Source organism: Chaetodon auriga, chromosome 21 (genome assembly GCF_051107435.1).
Source record: "Chaetodon auriga isolate fChaAug3 chromosome 21, fChaAug3.hap1, whole genome shotgun sequence".
NCBI classification, from domain to species: domain Eukaryota; kingdom Metazoa; phylum Chordata; class Actinopteri; order Chaetodontiformes; family Chaetodontidae; genus Chaetodon; species Chaetodon auriga.
Window position 1 is genome coordinate 7,946,697 of NC_135094.1, and position 19,807 is coordinate 7,966,503.

Here is a 19,807-nt window from a genome sequence, read left to right on the forward strand (position 1 = left end):
CAGATGCTTTGAGATAACTTGAGTAATGTGCTTCTTTTGAAATGTGTAATAATAATGTTTTGCCCAAACAGAAAAGGAGAACATTGCCTGCCTGCCTGCTCACTAACGTTACTCTTTTACTCACTATCACACAGCTTCTTTAGCTGTGACACATCAAATCCTTCACATTCTTCTACTTGCGGTCAAAGGCTGCTTCAATCTGAACCTGAAAGTTGAGAGCTGCGTCAAGTCGCCGGCAGACAGCTTACGATGCCGGATATGTGGCGACGTGGCCTTCAAAATAAAGTCGTAAGTGTTACTTAAATCTGGTACCTTACAAGCTATGTTGCCTTTTAGCTACAAGCTGGCAAGGGTCATGAAACAACATTTAAAAAAATTCAATGTTCTTTACGATAGTATAAAAATACTCTGTAATAGATGCTAAAGTAGAGACGTAATTAGAGTAATTTATTTTCAAAGTGTTTTGTGTACATAAAGTTCAAATAACAAGTAGATGACTTCTTTTCCTGCACATGACCCCTTAGTGTCCCCACTGTGAATGAATGAATTTCGTGCATGTCTCATGTTATGAGCCATGCAGTAGAGTGGTATCTGTTGCCTGTCTGTCTGTCCTGGAGACGGGTCCCTCTTCTGTTTCTCTTCCTGAAATTTCTTCTTTTTTCTCCCCATTAAAGGAGCATTTTGGCGGGTCGTGGATGGTGTCATATGCTCCATGAATTGTAAAGCCCCTTGAGGCAAGTTGTGGTTTGTGATTCTGGCCTTTTATAAATGACCTTGACTTGGTTTGGACCCCAGCTTAATGTGTTAAACATGTCATGATAATCATGATAATGCAGTATTGAAATATACATGATTCTTATGTGGGTCATCCTGTGTAACGAATACTTTGACTTTTGATACTTTTCATATACTTTGATGCTACTATTTGTGTACTTTTATCTAAGTCAGCGTTTGAATACTTGAAACAATTACACTGTGGCATTGCTACACGTACTTTAAGATTTGAGTACTTTTCCACATCTGTGTAGTTTTTGTTTTGTAAAAAAAGATTTTGTTTTGAAAGCGTTTAACCGGAAATCGCCTCGGTGTCATTCCGGTGTCTTCACGCAGTTAAAGCAGTAAGTGTCTTGTAACAGTGTGAAGTCTAAATTTAGGGAGGCACCCCAACAGCAAATGACGCAAGGAGGCTAAACTGGACGCTGCGCTCGTCTCTGCGTGTCAATGGTCGCAGGACTCGGGGCCATGGAGACGCTGCCTACAACTTTGCCGTTGTTGATGACATGGAGCGTATTTTTAGCCCTTGTTGTCATCTTTCCGTAACAGCCTGGCCGCGGCGTTCAGTATAAAGGACTCTTTCAAAATGCAGCTGTACAACAGTGCGCTGACACACTACCCGAGGTCGTCTCGCAAAGTTACTGTGACTTTATTGACCGGATCCGAGCGTTTGAACGGGACGACACCGAGTCCCTCTGAGGCTGACGGAGAAACAGGATTTCCACAAGCAGACACAACTTCAGCCACCAACGGGGATCCAGTGAGAGAGACCGCTCCTTCCGCAAACATGCCTGCCTTTTCATGCTACGAAGCCTCCTCTATGAGGCCAATTTACTTCACGTCCACTGCTGAGATCTTAATCCGCAGACCCGATGGAGTGGAGAGGTCTGTGCCAGTCCACATCATGAGGGAGTCCAAGACCAAACCACCCTCCCCCGACTCACACAACGGCCAAAGTTTCCTCTGCAGTGACTGTGACTCTGATGTGATTGTGGACTTGATAGATCACTTAAGAAATGGGACAGATGAGCTTTTTCCTGACTGTCCAGAGCTGGTTGGAAATCAGCTTTGCAGCAGCGACAACATCTGTCGACCCAGAGGAGAAGAACACAAGAGGGTGGCTGGAAATTCAAGTGAGGATGAGGCAGTTTCAGTGACTAATGCTCCCTTCACACGCAACGGATGGGCCTCGTTACATGAAGAGGAGCTGGTTCCCTCCAGGGCAGCTCAGCCCCAAGACCTCATAAAGGAGGATTTGAGTGATCTGAGTGGAGGCGAAGCTGCTCCGGGATCAGATGAGAGACGGGCCTTTGAGCTCAGCGTTCTGCAGGAGGCGCCCCCACGGAGAGGCCAAGAGAGGGAGGACGTCAACGACAAGGTGGCCCGGTACCTGGCTGAGGTGGAGAAACAAAACAAGTACCTGCAGGAGAGGCAGAAATACAGGTACCACATCATTCCAGACGGCAACTGCCTGTACAGAGCGGTGTGCAAGGCCACGTACGGGGACCAGGCGAGGCACGGCGAGCTCAGGGAGCAGACCGTGCACCACATCGCAGACCACCTGGACGAGTTCAACCCCATCATCGAAGGGGATGTAGGGGAGTTCCTGATCAACGCGGCGCAGGACGGTGCCTGGGCAGGCTACCCCGAGCTCCTCGCCATGAGCCAGATGCTCAACGTCAACATCCACCTGACAACGGGCGGCAGCTTGGAGAGCCCCACCGTCTCCACCATGGTGCACTATCTCGGGGAGGAGGACGCTTCCAAGCCGGCCATCTGGATGAGTTGGCTCAGCAACGGCCACTACGACGTCCTTCTAGACAAGTGCCTCCCCAACCCGGAGTACGAGGACTGGTGCAGACACTCGCAGATGCAGAGGAAACGAGACGAGGAGCTGGCGAAGTCCATGGCGGCCTCACTGTCCAAAATGTACATTGAGCAAAATGGATGCGCGTGAAAGAGATCCTGAACGCTGACCAGTAGAGGATGCACACTGATGCAGCAGAGTGCAGAACCACTGATTCTGCTTGGTTTCCACATGCTTGAAATCATTTTTTACAAGATTTATATGACGAGAGAAAAGGAAGTGCAGTGCACATACTTTGGTTTTTGTACATGCCAGCGATGCCAAATTAGTGGCGGTGGTCTCTGAAAGTGTTTGAACGTGTGTGAGTCTGATCTTGATAGTTTGGGTTATGGTGACATGATTGAAGTTCTTCAGTGCTTTCGAGTATGCAGTATTTATTTGCCTTTTTATTGCCAGACCAGTTATTTTTCTATCATGTTTGTGCTTCGTAGGCCCTTGCCAATGCAGAGAAACGTGGTTTGGTGTGTTTCATTGTGGAATGTCTGTATAGCTGCTCTCTTTTTGCACAAAGGTCCTATCCGACGAGTCCAGAGAGGTTGATTTGTGTCTCAGTACAATCTGAGGGTTCTTTTTCTATTATTCCAGTTCTTTGTGGGCTTTTGACAAAATGTTTCAAAATAAATTTCTGATGAAACCAGATTTGCAATGGTCTTTGATTCACGTCGCTTCACAGTGATAAAGCTCAGCTGTGTCATGTGCTGCATTCCAGTGATAGAATCCATCTATGTAACTGCGGCTTGGCAGGCTGGATGAAGAGATGTGCGCCGCGCTCATCCTCCACCCTCTGCTGTCCTAAAGTGAACGGTGATGTTTGGAGTTTATTACATGCAGCGGCCCTGCAGCCTCTCAGCGACTGTGGTCTCACGGATCACAAGAGCCCCGCGACTCCCTTATTCGCTCTCTTTTAGCTCTGTTTTTGGTCTCTCCTGAGGGAAAAATCTGACTGACTTTAACTTCTGAATGCTCCGCTGTGTTCTGAGCAGGTGGAGTACAGTTGGTTTTCAGGGCTTTGACATTGAAACCAGCTGCCTGCTGCGCCCGAAAACAGCGCTGTGAGAGTGAAGCAGAACAGTGGAGTTGTGGGTCGGACAGATGAACAATGAGCTGAAACATATAGATGCAGTTCAGGTGATTTTTCTCTGTGGGTTCATCACTATGAGTGATCCCTTTCACATTTTTACACTGTCTTCTTATTGCTAGTTGATATATTGTCATTCTGAAAACATCAGTTTTAGCTGGTTGGAAAGGAAAGGAAAACATATTGCACACAGCCAGCGTCCTCGTGCTTCCACTGAGAAAACTGAGTGTTTTAATTTTGCCGTATTGCAAGTGCAAATCAACATTTTCTTAAATTTATGTTGCAATATTTATAATGATGCCTATTTTAGCACTTTATTTTTTTTTTTTCCTTATGCATTCCCAAAATATACTGTCCACCAGTCTCAGTGTTGTGGGTCAAGAATTCATGTTTGTTATAAATTACAGCTCAACAATTGATGAGAAAGTTTGTGAGGGAGACAAACACTACAGGCAATCATTAGAATTACATGTGAGAAAGTTTAGAGTTACAGAGGCTGGCTCCGGGACAATAAGCCATTTCTTTCCACAGAGGAACTGAATTAGCTCTCCTGTGACTTTTGAGACCGGATGCGTCATTGATGAAACATCACTTTGCGCTGCAGCTGTGCCAGATTGTATTCAGTCCATCAGCCAGAGCTCCAGGCCTCTGCTAACATCGCGCTGTTCTTCCATTAGGTGGCGCTGTAGCCTCCCGTATAGACTCCACTCTGACTAAGTTACTGTGTCACTAATAGAATTGGTGTTTCTATTCAAAGTGATGGCAGCGCTGGATTATGGGACATGCTGCACTGAATTAAACTGGCTCCACACTGCTCTGACTTCTCAGAAATGTGTCGGGATTAGTAATAAATGATGGGAGAAAGTGTGGAATGCTGTTTGCAAAAGTTTGAATTCATTATTAAGCCTTTTTTTGATTAAAAACTGGCAGCTTTCTGTCACTGCAGCACACATGCGCCGTGTCTTCCACAACAGGCTGCCTCCATGCAGCATCCCTTCATTCCTGCAGCCTCCGACTTAAAGTTTACTCTGAGGTTATTATGGATCATTTTCCCTGAAAGCTTTACGCTGATGACGTAACCCTGCAGTCATGTGGACATTGGAGAGGGAGGGCAAAAAAAAAAAGTTTTGATCTGTTTTACAGCGGGAGGAGGGAGAGAGTCCCCCCCACCCACCCACCCCCGCTCCGGCGCGTCTCGCATGGACCGTAAAGTATCAGGCTTGAGCGCGGAGGGCAGGTGGTAGCGGAGCGGGCACTGCTTCACCCGCAGTACTGGCACGCAGTCAGCGCAGAGCCACAGAGGGAGCAGAGGCGAAGTCAATGACAGACGCTCCCCGCCGGCGTGCAGCGCGTCCCTGACGGATCCCCACGCTCCAAACGCACCGGGACGAGCCGAAGTTACCGGATACTTTGAAACAAAGCCGGAGCACACAGGACAGCCGAGGAGGGGGGAATCGGACATGTCGGGACACCGGGTGCAGTTCGCAGACCTTCCTCCGAGTGATCACAAAGGAAGTCCCAAATTTCACAGTAAGGAGAATTATTGAGCTGCAATCTGTGCTGACCTTCATGACTGCGTAAGGCTGCTGTATGCGGGGCAACTCTTGAAGTTTTTGCCTTATTTTAAGGGAAGGCTTAGATTAGTAGCTTAATATTTGTCAGTTTTGTAGTCATGTAGGAGGCAGGACGAGCTGAAGCTTGTGTCACAGAGAAATCCCCATTTGAAGTAGTTTTTCTTTCGCTTTTCTTTCAAATATGGCTTATTGCACATTGTTGTAATTATACACACACTTTATACACTCAGCTCTCTTAACAGTTGGCCTCCATAAACTTCTCTACATGCCAAAATAATTTGTCAATAGCCTAAAGATAGAACCATGAGGAAAAGGTCCCAGCTGATTAAAGGTGAGTATTTCAAATATTCTTGATCAGATCTTAGTTTTCAAGCAGAACTTTATTTCTCTGCTGTGTTGAGTTTCTTGTTCTGGACATGTGCTTAATATCCACTGATCACATGACCTGTGCTGTATGTCATGTCTCTAATGTGTGGCTGGTTTGTGGAGGCCGTGATGACCCTCCTCTCCTGATGATGCCCTCTGCATGTGCATCAGCGCTGTGATCCATTCAGCCTCCCCTCAGCGCACTTATCTGAAGTGGCAGCTGCCCTTTACGTGCGGCCGCTAACTTTTTAATCCTCACTCCTCACGCTCTGTGAGGCGACGCTCACCTTGAGATGCACTTTCCTGTATCCCATAGTCTTCAAGTGGACCACCTTCGTCCCCTTTAAACAGACGTTCAGGGCTTTTGTGGCACATGGATGGTTGGATGGCGAGCTTCTGCTCCGCCTGCGTGCGAGGCGCGCCGGTGCCGGCCGTGCCCGCCTCTGCCGCTGTGTGCTGCAGTGTGTGCACTACAGCATGAGACACCGAGAAGCTGAGCTCATCGCCATGGTGACAGGTTGAATGACAGGACACGTGAGCAAGGACGCAATGGAAAATTGCCAGTTTGCTGCAAAGCCCTCCAGAGGGGTGCATCTACAGTACACTGTGGTTCCATGACAGCGCATGTGCGAGCTTGTGATATATTTGTATCTTTGATATGAAAGCAGCTGTTCAGGCAGTTTGATGTTTTTCTCGTGTGTGTGCGTGCGTGTGTGTGTGTTTTGTCACAGTCAGTAACATGCATGCATGCAGCAGGGTGAAAAGGGCTGATGCTGTGTGCAGCTCAGGCTCGGGTTGTATGCAGCTTCAGCAGCAAACACACATTCTGACTCAGCCCATCCTTTCTCCTGCCATCCAGATGCAAGCGACAGCGGGGTCAAGTTTCAGTCTCTTTCTCTCTGATGTCTCACAAAAAAAAACACATACACACACTCAAATGCACAGCCTCACAGCCATTCCTGGTTCAAGGCCAGGGAGAGACCGCCAAGCTTTAATACTCATCACATTAGACACGTAAAGCACAAACAGCACCTGGGCAGCAACAGAACGGTGGCTCACCCATCACTCATTTTCACACAGCTTTAACAGCTCATGATCCTGGCATCACCTAAAGGGAATACTTCAGCAGATGTGAGTAGTTTGTTGTTCAAGGAAAGACGCCAGCTCTGATCATTTTACTTGCAACTCCCTGCAACATCTACGTTTTGATAATTCAGACGAAATGATCATTTCTTTGGCGTTTCTACACTGGACATCTGTTTGAAGCGATGTGCAGCAGGACACACAGTGGTGACAGCATTTTTTTTGAGTTGTTTTATATTGGTGAAGATTGCATTTTTAGCGGTGGTGCTCCTTTCTGTCTATGCAGCCATGGTGGCCGGCGCCGCTCGTGTTAAGTACCAGCTGCTGGCAGGAGAAAACACATTCATGTCTGTGTGCCAAAGCAAAAGTTAAGACTTTAAAGAATAGGTTATATGTCTAGTCTTGTGCTTTAAGAATTAGATAAAAGTGTGACAGTTGATTACTTTCACAATTTCCCTCTTAATTTGAGTAATCATGTTCATTTTGTCACATCTATTCTCTTGGTTATTGCTCCATGAAAGCGCTGACATGCCTGTGAAAGGTTGAAAACTGTATTACCATTCAAAAGTTTGGAATCACCTGCAACAAAAGCTCGCCTCGGTACAGTCAGACTCTGCAGTTTTGAATGGTCTTTCATGCTTTTAGTTTGTACAAAGTCCTCTTTACAAATAGATGTTATTTTGAATGAAGGCTTTCCAAAAAAAAAAAGTAATGTTTTGCACATGGAGAACAAAATTGAGTCAGTTCAACCAGACTGACAATTAAAAGGGCAGAAAGAGACAAAGAGAGAAAGAGACAAAGACTAACAGTTAAATAAGACTAGAAGCAAACACCAGTCAGTGGCAAAAGACATTGGAAGCTCAGACTCAAAATCTATGCAGATTTAAATAGGAACAGGTTCCTGTTTTAATGTCAAGTGCACTATAATGCCTCTAACAAGCTGGAAATAGAAGGTTAGTCCAGGGTTAGCACCAGGGCGGGAATTTCACGGAGGCCGTGGCGGCTGTGCCCCCTCAGTTTGGCCTTATGCCCCTGAAAAACTTACATGCTCTGCAGCCACAGTGGCCTTGATGCCCTGCCAGCACGACCCGGCTGATTTCTCCTCTGCCTCCCTCCTGTCAATACGTTTTTAGACACCAGTGTCTGTTGCTGAGGTTCTGAATTCTTATAAGCAGCGTGGGTTCGATTTCAAGCCCGATATGAACTGCTGGCTATTTGTGATGATAGTTTTTATCACTCAGTTTAAATTGATTATTTCCATGGACTTAAAATCATAGTTTCATTGTATTTGATGGTCTTGCTGCTCTTTCATTTGGCCTTTGTGCCCTAAAAATTGACACCACCAAAGCCAAGTGACCTTTCCCCCAAAAGGATGAGATTCCATGTCTGAATATAAATTTGATCATCGAATATCAGCTGAACATACATCTGAACAGACAGACAAATCACAGTTTAAACCAGACTGCAGAGGGACCAAAGAAAGACGGGTCCCCAAAATATTTAGAGCCCGATTGCACAGTCTTGGTTCACTTCTTAACAGGAAATTAAATTCAAAATCAAAGGGTGTTTTTGGGGGAAAAAATGGTCCCAGCAGAACTCTCTGCTCTCATGAATCACTGTGGGGACACCAGCTAAATGGAAGCTTTAATCATTTAATGATTCCTCTTTTGGGGCCACAGCTATTTGCAGCTATAAATGTAAATAATGCATTTGGAGTCTGAATTATGCTGTTTTTATCTATGTTAAAATAGCCATTATTGAAGGAAAGAAGGAAAACATCAATATAACATAAAGAAAAAGAAAAAGAGGCGTTTTCCAATTTAGCTGCATGAGCGAGGACCTAGTTTTAAAGACGTGATCAAGTCATATCAGGAACAGCAAAGCATACTGTACACTGCTCCGTTTCTCCCCCTCAGAGGTTCATCGACTGTGTTCTGGACTATCAGGAGAAGAGCTCGTTTCTCCTTTGTCCCTAATCTGTTCCACCATGTTCCCATTTTGACCTCTGCTGCTCCTCAACAGTCACCAGTGTCACAGTTTGACTCATGTTTTCTCTCCAAAAAGCCTGAGCAGCTCTCACAGGGATGTTGTGGATCAACCTGCCATCACCATTACTTGCAGTGTCGTTTACATTTAAGATTTACATAAGAATCGTGATTAATCCGTCTCACCGTGAGGTGAATACAGGCTTCGTCGCTTTGGGAAGGGCCGTCTGCAGAGCTGCATATTCGGTGAGTAAAACAGTGATGTGTCTGTCAGTAAGCTGCTTTACATCCTGGACAGCTGCACTCTGAGTCATGTTCATCATCTCGGGTTTCCAGTGAAATTTAACCATAATATCAACAGTTTCTGGAGAGTGATATGCACTCTTGATTGGATGGTTGAATGAAGATAATTGCCTCCTCTTTTCCCGTGAGTCTGGTAAGTCACGGAGAGAGGGTGGAGCACTTCAACATCCAGCTCAGCCGCTCACTTGATCTTCACAGGGAACAGCTTAAAGCTCTCCTTGTTTTGCTCTCTGCTGAGAAGTTCTGTTAGCTGAGGCTGTTACTGCAGTTCATTCCGTAGGTCTTTGTCCCTGAATTCAAAGCTGTCATGTCTCTTTGTCCTCAAGCCAATTCAGTCGGACTTGTTGTGGGTCCAGATTTTCTGTCGTTCTGCGGCGCTCTTTCAGGCTCCTTTCAAAAGCCATCTGCCTTTAGACTGCCGCACTGCTGTGGGATGGAACGTCGCTCTGCTCCTCATACATGCGCATTTTCTATGTGTGAGATTATGTTACTTCTTAAAAGAGATGGCGTTAACATTTAACACCAATTAACGAAATGATTAGTTGCTTGATCATGATGATCAGAATAAACGGTAAAGTTTAGAGTAGAACAGCCAAACGTGATCTAGTTCCAGCGTCTTACTCTGAAGAGTTTCCTGCTTTTCTTTCCTCGGTCTCACATGATAGTTAACTGTATGTTCAGACCCAACAAACTATAACATGTCAGCTTGAGCTTTAGGAAATTGTCAATGACATTTATTTGACACCGATTTGGCATCACAACTTGTGTGATCCCATCGCAGGATGATGATGTTTTACCTAATAATGAGCCCTTGTGGCACCCTTTCTTGGACCGTACTCATCCTCAAACTGAGCCTTCATTCTGATCTCGACTGCACAACTGTGAATTTTCGTGATTGCATCTTGCACAGTTTAATGCTATCGTGTTGACAAAATCTCTCCACGGACATATAAACACCTGGCAAAGAACTCATAACCACCTCTGTGGTAGTTCCTGTGACAATAGGTGTCTCCAGGATGACACACAGAGTCACGAGGTGAAAACACCAGCCGCGCTGCTGCTGCTGCTGCTGCTGCTGCTGCTGCTGTTACATATTTGTGCTGTTTGTCATTCAGCATTTTTGTCATCAGTGATTGTAGCAGAAAAAGTACAAGATTTAGCAACGCAATCGTATTTGCATGAGTTAAAATGGAATTGAAAGAAGGTAACAGCAATTTGATGATGGAGCACTTATGAGACATATTGACAGAGAGCTGGAAAGCATGCATCAGAATCCGAGCATGCTGTGTGGCAGTAAGACGTGTTGACTGGGAGTCGGCTCACACCTGTCCACTAAGTTACTGGTGGTGACAACATTTTCCCTGCATTCTGACAACAACCACATTAAACAGCTTGTTTAAATGAACCCAGCTAGGTGATATCTTGCCCGGCCTTACTTAAATGAGAAGCTCTAGAGTAATTAACTTAAAACATTAGAAAATGCTTTACAAGAAAAGGGTCAAAATCATAACAAAGGGGAGACCTTGCAGCCCGTTGATGCTCGCTTTGGATGAGTTTCCACTTTGCTCTCGTTAAGACGATACTGCCGTAATCGCTTATCAGTGTCCCTTTGACAGGATGTCCAGGACACACAATAAACACGGCTGCACGCTATCGTCCGATTGCCTGGAAATGGCAGAGGCAGTGCTGGAATGATAATCACAGAACGTGCTTCTCCACCAGCTCAGGAATGCAGATGGCGTCTGTGCCAGTGTTGATCTTTAGAAACCAGGGGCGTGTGCTGTCTTCACAGCTTCTAATTCTCCACAAAAACAAATCAAACGGTGGCGGGGGTGAGGATAAAGCATGGCCTTAATTTCCTGCAACATGTTTTCTATACATAGCTCGCTCGCTGTTATTAATGTCACCTTTTTAGCGCCTCGCTGTCCGCTTGGGTGAGGTGTGAAGTGCCGTGCTTGGTAGGCTGTCTGTCCCATTGATGATGCTGATCACATTGGAAAGGCACTTGAGATGATCCTTCTGGAAATAGCGGAGCCCCTCAGACGCTAAACAGCTGTTTTTGCAGGGGATTAAAAGCCTGTCCCTTAAGGGCTCTTAAGTTCCCGTAGAGTTTAAAACACAAAGATTTAAGGGGACGCTGAGGCCTTCCCTTCCCAGCAGTAATATGCTGTTGTTCTGGCTTCAGCTGGGGATGTCGCTCTCCGATAAAAGGCAGCAACCTTGAGTCGATAGACTTTGTTTTTTGTTGGTCAAATGTTGAGCATAGTTTGAGGCATGGGGACTCTAAATCACAGAGCCTGTCTGCATGAGGTTAGAAGCTTCCAGTGTAATGATCTTACCAGTGTCTGTCTCAGCTGTTATACATGTTTATTGAAGCTGATGTTGATTCTTGCTGTCGTTTCTTTGTCCAGGCAGTGGGTTTATTGAGACTAGTGCGCTGAACAGGTCATTGATGATGGCTTACGGACATTTCAGAGGAGCCTGCTAGACTTTCAAAACATATTAATGTATATTTTAATCGCCGGCGCTCACATTTCATCCATTTTCAGCTGACCTTTCCATACCTTTCCACACATTCATTCACTATATGGGGCTCTGCTGTTACACACTGATGAAAGAGAAAGCACGCTGCTTCTCTCTTAAAAAAAAAAAGAAAGAAAGAAAGAAAACATGGCATTCTAGTTTCTGACTCCTGACATTTTGTTCCTTCGTCAAGCATTTGTGAGCGAGTTAACGCAAAGGTCGTTCTTGAGAAACAAAGTCAAAGGGAGATATTTTGAAAAGACCAAAAGCGAGGAAACAATGCGAGTTCAGCATACTGCACAGTCGATGGTGTCCTGGCTGGAATCACTCCTGGTTGAGTCATCATCTCTGTCTTGCATGAAACTTTCGTGCCTAATGAATTATCCACCTTCTCCTGACTCCTCTGTCTCTTCAGCAGCGGGATGCCGGTGCTGTGTGGAGAGGAGCCAGATGTTTTCCTCTGCTTTTTTTTCTAATTGATTCCCCCTCATGAACGCCTTCCTGAAGGGAAAATGATGAAGAGTCACCAAAACTGCAATAGAGCTAAAGCGGCGCATGATGTCGGTGCAAAATTTCACCACCTGTTGAGCGGCAACAAGTGACACATGGACCTCTCAGCAGCAGGCACTTAAAGCTTCTGGTTGGCTGCTGCAGCTGAGCTGGAGCTCACTCGTGGCGGCGTCCCTCTCGCCGCTGCTCTTTTTGTCACCTGTGCAGTCAGCTGAGGAGTAAACAGACACCTCCGTCTTGTTTATAGGCATCAAGCCTGGCAGGACCTAAGGCCTGATAATACACAGATAGGAATGTGCACTGTCAGAAATGATGGCTCCCAAAGGGGGCCGTGGCTCTCCGCGCAGTTGTCATTCATCCGCCCTGAGCAGCGCTCTTGAAATATCTGCACTACTTTATTGGTGATTAGAGACAATCTGGCTGTATGTCTGTGCTGTTGGGACACAGGGATGTAATAACAATCTCTGCATGCTCTCCCCAAGCGCTAATGATGCGTGATGCCAGCCCCGATGACATTGTTTTTTTTAAAGGAGCGACGCAGAACAAAAAATTGACTTGGACACAGACGAGTGAGAAGTCAAATAGTCTCTCCTTTGATGTTGCGGCGAGGTCGTGTTCAAAGGAAAATATCAAATAGGTATGTGGGGGAGAAAATGAGGCAGTGTTTATGTGAGCGAGGCTGAGCGCTGATGCTTAATATTAAGTGTGTGCGTGTGTGTTGGTACCTGATAATTAGGCTTATCTTAGGCTTATCTTCAAACTCTGTGCTGACGACATCAAGTCTTTTATTCACCAGCTGTGATTTTAATGACTTTACAAATCAATCTGAGGATCTGGGTCACTGCCACAGAGGTCGGCCTCGACAAAAACACACACACACACACACACACACACACACACACACACACACACACAGCTTAACAAAAGAACTCCTGTGTCTGCATTCCTCATTGCCTCATTGTTATCATCATCAAGGCCATTTTTAGCCAAATTTTGTCATAATTAAGGATTAGTTTGACATTTCTGGACTTATTTGGCGAGACTTGGATGAGAAGAGTAATCTCATCTTGTGTCTGCAAGCTAAGTATTAGGCTACAACCAGTTGGCTTAGCATCCAACAGTCTTGTGTTGGACTATTTCTTGGCACGGAGACTTCCTCACCTGATGTGTCAGATGGTTTGTTACACAGAAGCATCTGGGAAGTCGTCCCTGGAAACTGCTTGGAAAAGGGCAGGCACTTTCAAAAAGTACTTGGCAGGCGATTGGTTGACGATGTGGATTGCCGTCTATCATCAACCAATCATTTCCATGGAGAAAAGCCTTCAGTGCTGCACTCCCCAGATATAACTGATGCTACAGCAGCATCTACGCTAACCTCTTTCTGAATGCTTCTCTCGCTGTCTTCACACCGAGACGACGCCCGTCCATACCTGCCAGCGCTTCCTCGTCTGATGCTGATTGGTCCAACAGAAACTCATAGCTTGAAGTCTTGCAAGATAGATTCTCTGCTCGTGTGATCTCGCGTGTTCTGGGTGTGATCTTGTGAATCCAGCTGCTTTGCAAGGGAACAGACTTCCCCATGGTGAGCTGTTAAAAAGATGTGTGTATGTATAACTGATAGAGGTATAAGAGAAACCAAACACACACACACACACACACACACACATATGCCTGAGCATATTTTCTCAGTAGCACACTGTATTTAATAAGCGCCTCCTGATTACAAGGAGTTTTTGCTCACTTAGCTGAAAAACAAGACATCTGACGCCACTCACTTGACATACCAAACATTTTGCTTCGGTATCTAATTTGATAACTGAGCTCATGGATGGGAAAAGAATCCACTCCCAGTCAATAACCACAAGCCGCTCCTGTCAATGTGATAAATGGGAGGTTTAGTGTGAAGATGCAAGTGGGTGTTTATAAGTGGAAGGGACGCCACTCATTGGGCGCGGTCACAGCAAGGGGCTGTGGGAGGAAAGCATCCGTCTCGGCGTCGCTGAGAAGTTCTGCGATGACCCTGCGGGGCACTACTTTTCCTCCCAGAACGGATGAAAAACAGCTTCCGCTGCGGTCGTGCAGCAATTACCCAGCTTCGTTTTTTGACGATAAGAGAAAAATGAGTGGCAGAATGAGCAGAGACCTGTTGCTTTATCAGCAACACAGCCCGTGTGAAAATGAGGAAGTGAAAGTAGTGAGTAAATTCTTTCCGCACTTCCTGTGAATTTTCAGGTCAAGTTGGGCTAATCCACTTTACTCCCTGCAAAGTCTGTGAAATACCAGCATGCTAATAAGAGTGGTGCTAACCCCAGCAAATGGCTGTTGATCCTGTGATCCAGACTGTAATCTGAAGACAAAGAATTTTTTTAATTAAGAGCCTTTTTCTATTATATCGAGCCACCTACCACGTTTTAATCCTGTCATACTCTGTTACGGTCAATCTTGATTCGACGGCCTCTCAGAAGTCGGTTTCTTCTCATTTTTTTTTGCAGAAACCTAATCAAGGTTTCCCCAGCCCATCGCAGTTTAACATACCTTTCCCTTTAGCTTTTCGGAGCTCTTCCAGCTGCTGTGGTAGAGGTGAGACTCGGTGATATTTAACAATCAAACGCGATGAGCTGCCTCTGTGAGGCTGAACGCCGTGGTGATGCAGGCTTGGCTGTCAGGAGCCACTGCAAAGGCCAGCAGTTGTGTAAGAGATTTAATGGCCGAGCCTGGCAGCCTAAAGAGGGCGCAGCAATCATCAGACCTTATGGCAAGGTCAACGAGGTCCTTTATTCTCTGCTTCTCTCATTCGCTCACTCTGTTAGTCATCCTAAAAAACACTTCAGTGCTCCCAAACTCCAGACGCTTTGCTTTGTGCTTTGGCCTGTCAACATATGCTTTTAATAGTTATGATTCATGGTGCTTATGTTGCCACTAATTTTGGAGCACAATGAATAAAACAATGGCTTAATGGTACTTTTTATTTCAGTTTGTCAAGATGGATTTTGTCTGCTGTCCTCTGTCTGAACTGTTGCTTTACACCACAGCGTATCTGCCTGTAAACTTATGCAGTGACAGACAGATGCACATGTGTGTTTCAGACCCTCTGTTTGGGATCACGGCCCGTTGAAAGAGGAGTTATCGGTGTGTGTTTGATGCCCCTTCGGTCACCCTGTGCTGTTGTGACCTGCCTCTGGCCGGCTGTATATTTTGGACCACCAGGGTGGAATGAATACTCTGCATGTATGTAGTTAAGAGTGTGTGAGGAGTCGACAGGCTCAGCTAATCCGGACTTCCATAGTGTAAAACTGAGAGGGGAGATGGGAGATTTTTCTTGTATGGCAGGCTTTCGTCTTCATGCTTCTTCTGTGGTTTTCTCACAAAGGCCAAGTCAGAAGTTTTCACATAATGTTAAATGGTGAATCACTGTTAGGTCACCCTGCACTGTAAAAAATGGCCTTAAAGTGAAATCAACTGATTTGAACTGATTGGGTTAGGGATTAGGAGTTAGGGTTAGGGGCCCATAATATACCTAGTTCAAGTGTCATCAACCCTCAGTTTTTAGGTTCTAGTTACTTGTTTCAAGCCTTTTTTTTTTTAATTAGACACCATTAGTTCCTTGTGTTTTAAAGGCTTAAGTCAAGTGTTTAGTAAACTCACTAAATTATGTGTTTGGGAAACACTGTGTTACCATCTTTCCCAGCACGCATCATTTTAGGAGGCTGCCTTTCTTGGGAAATTCACCTCGAGTCTTTTCTCTGATAAAAATCATCCATAATCATGATAAAGATTATCATGCACCCTTATTCCAACAGTCACTCAGAGGCTTGCCCTCAGATGCTCTACCTTCGTATTAGTATTAGCATGATACGAAAGTGGCTCTTAACTTTGCCCGAAGAGCTGAAAGGATTATGTGGCGTACAGTATGAAGAAGTGACCTTGATACAACTTCAAAGTGAGAGAATAAATGTAACAGGGAAGCAAAGCTGACCAGTGACCCGAGCAAATATGACTCAACAGTTGTTGATTGAACTTGACGTCTGAAGTTCACGAAACTGACTTTTCCAATTTTCGTGAAGTGAAAGTCGTTTTACGTTACAACAAACAGTGAATAAACGTCGTTTCCCACTCTTAGGTAGGCTGGGAGACTTGAGTTTTTAACTTTGTGTAGTTTTAAATCTTTTACAGTGTCTCCCAGCTGCTACTTACAGTTGTCTGCTCACAGCTGCCAGTTATCATCGTCTCCTCCTTTTTCCCTTCCAGCTGAAAGCTTATTCAGCGGCAGCCAATCACTGAGGTGAAGAGTAGTTAGTGCAAACTTTCCACTGACCTTCAGGACCTTAAAGTCCCCCAGCCCCCCGAGTCACCCGAGCCCCTGCGCCTGCCTCAGAACTTGACACTGAATGGCGCCGGGGAGTTTTAATATCATGGGGATTGTGGGTGCTCCTGACTGATAGAGGTTTGGGGTTGGTCTTTGATGTTTTTTTGTGCTTCTTAATGAGGATCAGACTCTGGGGTTTTTGGCCAAAGCCCTCCCCCCCTCCCTCTTCCAGTTGGAGCAGAGGGACAGCAGAGATTGAAGGACCAGCTCTACCTCAAGAGAAGAGGATTTTTCTTCTTCTCTTCCCTTCCATACATTCCCCCTCGCTCTTCTTCCTCTCCCTCCCCTCCTTTCTTTAATCAGCCTCTCCGGCACCCAGGGCGTCTCTGCGTCTCAGGGCGAGTTCATTGGTTCATTAAGGAGGCCAGAGCCCAGATGAATCGGGCCTCAGAAGTCTTTTCATCGGCACCTTGGGGAAGCAGGAGGTATGCTTATGGCAGACAGAAAGCACGACACAGCACAGGAAACACACCCAAGGGGGTCCAGCTCAGTCTGGACTGGACACGAACACTGAAATGTGTGTGCGCACACCTGCGACAAGGCAAAGGGTCAGGGCGGATGTCAGACAAGAGGTGGGCCTGACAAACCCCTGACCCCAGCTGTGAAACTGAAGGCCAATCAAAAACATGTGTGCCAGCGCTTTAGTCAGGTTCCTTTCCTGTTGAAGATGATGAATTAACTCAGGGAAACAAAGACCCACTGTGGTGTCACTGCACTCCCTGTTAGCGAGCCACAGCAGAGCCTTGATGGATGAAATGGACTCTCTTCAAGCCAGATCTTGTACTCATGTCAGTCAGCAGTTGTGGAAACTTCCACTTAAAGAAATGACACTTAAAGAAATCTTTTCCCTGAAGTGGTCCTGCGATTGAGTAGATAAACGCCAGATGTTGCTGCGTGAGAATACAGTAATGTTAGACTTTGTGTTTTCTGCAGGCTGGGCTGTCAACAATCCCCGGCAGCTCCTCCTCCTACATCAAAATTAGCCTGAAGTCGTTGCTGTTTCTAGCTGAGGAACTGGACTGTTAATTTGTGTTATTGCCATAGAGGACAGTCATAAAGAGTGCAGCTCATTATTCCTGTAGGAGTGTAGCATAATTAAGAGAAGTGGAGCTGAAGAATCTATATCTTTTGTCTTGAGACCTGACCCGTGCAGCCGGGCTTCAAGTCTCGAGAGCCTGGTTCCTCCACCACCGCCCTTCATCCATTCAACCTTTCCCTCCGTCACTAACAGCCTTTTAGCCCAGATTTATTTTCGCCTCTGCTTCGAGCTTCATGTTTAGCGCCCTCATGTGCCCTTCTCCGTGTCTTCATCACTTTGTGTGCCTTTGCGTCAGATGCTTATCTCCATCCTGTGTTGGCCCAGTTGCTGTTGGTTCAGCACATCTCTGCTGCTGACTGAAGCCTTGTGTGTTGTTGTGCTCGCGCACGTGTGTCTATGTGTGCCTGCCTGCTTGCATTTGGCTGTGCAGTTGCAGCACTTCCTGTTGTGTTGTGACATGGATGCTGGCGTTTGCTGTCCTTGCAGCTCACTTGTCGCTTTGTTCCCTCTGTTGTTCATTCACTACTGGGACTCTTTTTTCTTTTCTTAGGACTAGACCTCAATATATCTCACCGCACTGATATGTTTTACTCTTGTGTGTGTGCGTGCCGTAAAGTTAGGCTGATAACTTGTCCAGACTGATATATTGGCCAATGTTATCTTATTGCAGATATAGCAATATATCTGTAAAACAAGACATTTCAGCACAAACTGTGGTGTCTTTACATAGTTTTTTTCCACCGAAATCAAAATCAGATGACAGTTGCTGGGTTGTTTTCTAATACTTCTTTAGCTACTGTCAATAAAATTTCATCAGTCCTCCTGATGAAGCTGTGTTTTTCACTGTTAAACTAATAACTAAACTAATAAATATTGAATAATGATGCTTTTTTGATCCTTTATTGTTGCACATTTAGTGAGTATTTGAATCGATTCAGAAATATTCAAGGATTCCCTAAAAATCCTGTCATAATCTCATATTTTCTCACAGATATTTTTGATATATACTGATATATTTTATCTTTACAAACAGTTTCCAACCCTGCACTCCAAGCCACTTTCAGCCCACTGGAGCAGGAGGCCCTGTCACTTGTTTTAAACTCATCCCCACAACCTTTCTCATGAATACAAGTTTGGGAAAACATTCATATTCATATGTCATCTCCCATCCAAGCACTTGGCCGAGCCTCCAGCCTCGCAGTGGAGGAACGCAAGAGATGCTCAACGAGGAATGAAATTCCACATTAATGAAGATCTGTAGATTGTTGCATGGCTGGCTGGACTAATCCATCCTTCTTGTGCAAACATAGCTTATAACAGTGTAGAAATTAATTACAGGTTTTTAATAGGACCTCTTAAATGGCAACACAGAACACTTTAAATAAACATATAAACCTCTATCCTGTGAATTATGAGTGACATATTTTAGCCACTGTAAAATTCCCACCATGTGTTCCACATACTTCAGCTCAGTGTGATTTACGACATAAAACTCTAATGATTGGTGCGTTTGTGATGTTGAGTGGAATGATGTTCACCGGCGAAAGTATGCAAATTTATGGGGATGATAATCGGTCATTTGAAAGCTGTCAGCTTGATTTAGAGACTCAAGCCATGAAAACCTCCAATGAAAATCTACTTTCTTGGCAAGCAGGCGAACACACAGACATGCACACGCGCAGATACAGACACACACACACACACACACACACACACACACACACACAGATTATTCACAATCCCCCTGAGAGCGCTTAGACAAATGGCATTTTCACATGTTAAAGGTCACAAATGAAATAGCCGTTGTGAGCATAATTTTGGGCGCTCTGCAGCTTCTATGGCAGAAAGGGAGTCATCAGTATAAAACATTACTTACTTCAGGTTGAAGAGCCGCCAGATTAGCTGCTGAGGAACTTATACTTGACCGCATTAAGGCTCCTATCATCCAGCGAGCAGATTCTTGAGCTGAAGATGGAGCGTTCCTCTTACTTTAAGGAGAAATTCAGTTCTACCTTTGTCCTGAAAGTTCTCCCTCCTTCTAACCAAGAAGAAGAATCTTATTTTGTTTCAGTTAGAAAAAGCCCGTTAAGGCTTGTAACTTTGACATTTCAGTCACAAATGTGTTTAAACACATCATGTGCTTCGTATTTTGATCAGGATTTCAATATTCCCAAAGGTTAATTTCGCCTCATATGCTTCTAATAGTGCTGCCTCCTGGTGGCACAAATCACAGGCAGTTTTAAACATGACACCTGTCACATCTGTCGGATTAACAAGCATCCAGGCTCGACTTCTGCACAGGGATGAGGGCGCTTTTATTAGACACATGAAAGACCTCG

At 45.3% G+C, this 19,807-nt stretch overlaps 2 protein-coding genes across 3 annotated transcripts in view; both read left to right on the forward strand.

The window, feature by feature from the left end:
- The first annotated feature begins 1,144 nt into the window (after positions 1 to 1,144).
- Positions 1,145 to 3,271, forward strand: otud1 (OTU deubiquitinase 1). Its single transcript, XM_076761607.1, has one exon. The coding sequence runs from the start codon at positions 1,361 to 1,363 to the stop codon at positions 2,729 to 2,731; it is 1,371 nt and encodes a 456-aa protein (XP_076617722.1). The 5' UTR covers positions 1,145 to 1,360; the 3' UTR covers positions 2,732 to 3,271.
- Positions 3,272 to 4,951: 1,680 nt separating this feature from the next.
- Positions 4,952 to 19,807, forward strand: part of kiaa1217 (KIAA1217 ortholog) — a 106,931-nt gene continuing 92,075 nt past the window's right edge. The window contains exon 1 of one of the 2 annotated variants that reach the window (XM_076761293.1): positions 4,952 to 5,249. In XM_076761293.1, coding sequence (XP_076617408.1) covers positions 5,180 to 5,249 — 70 coding nt within the window. In that variant the 5' untranslated portion in view covers positions 4,952 to 5,179. Of the gene's footprint in view, positions 5,250 to 5,606; positions 5,625 to 19,807 lie in introns of those variants that run through there. The other variant, XM_076761294.1, reaches the window with a different exon arrangement.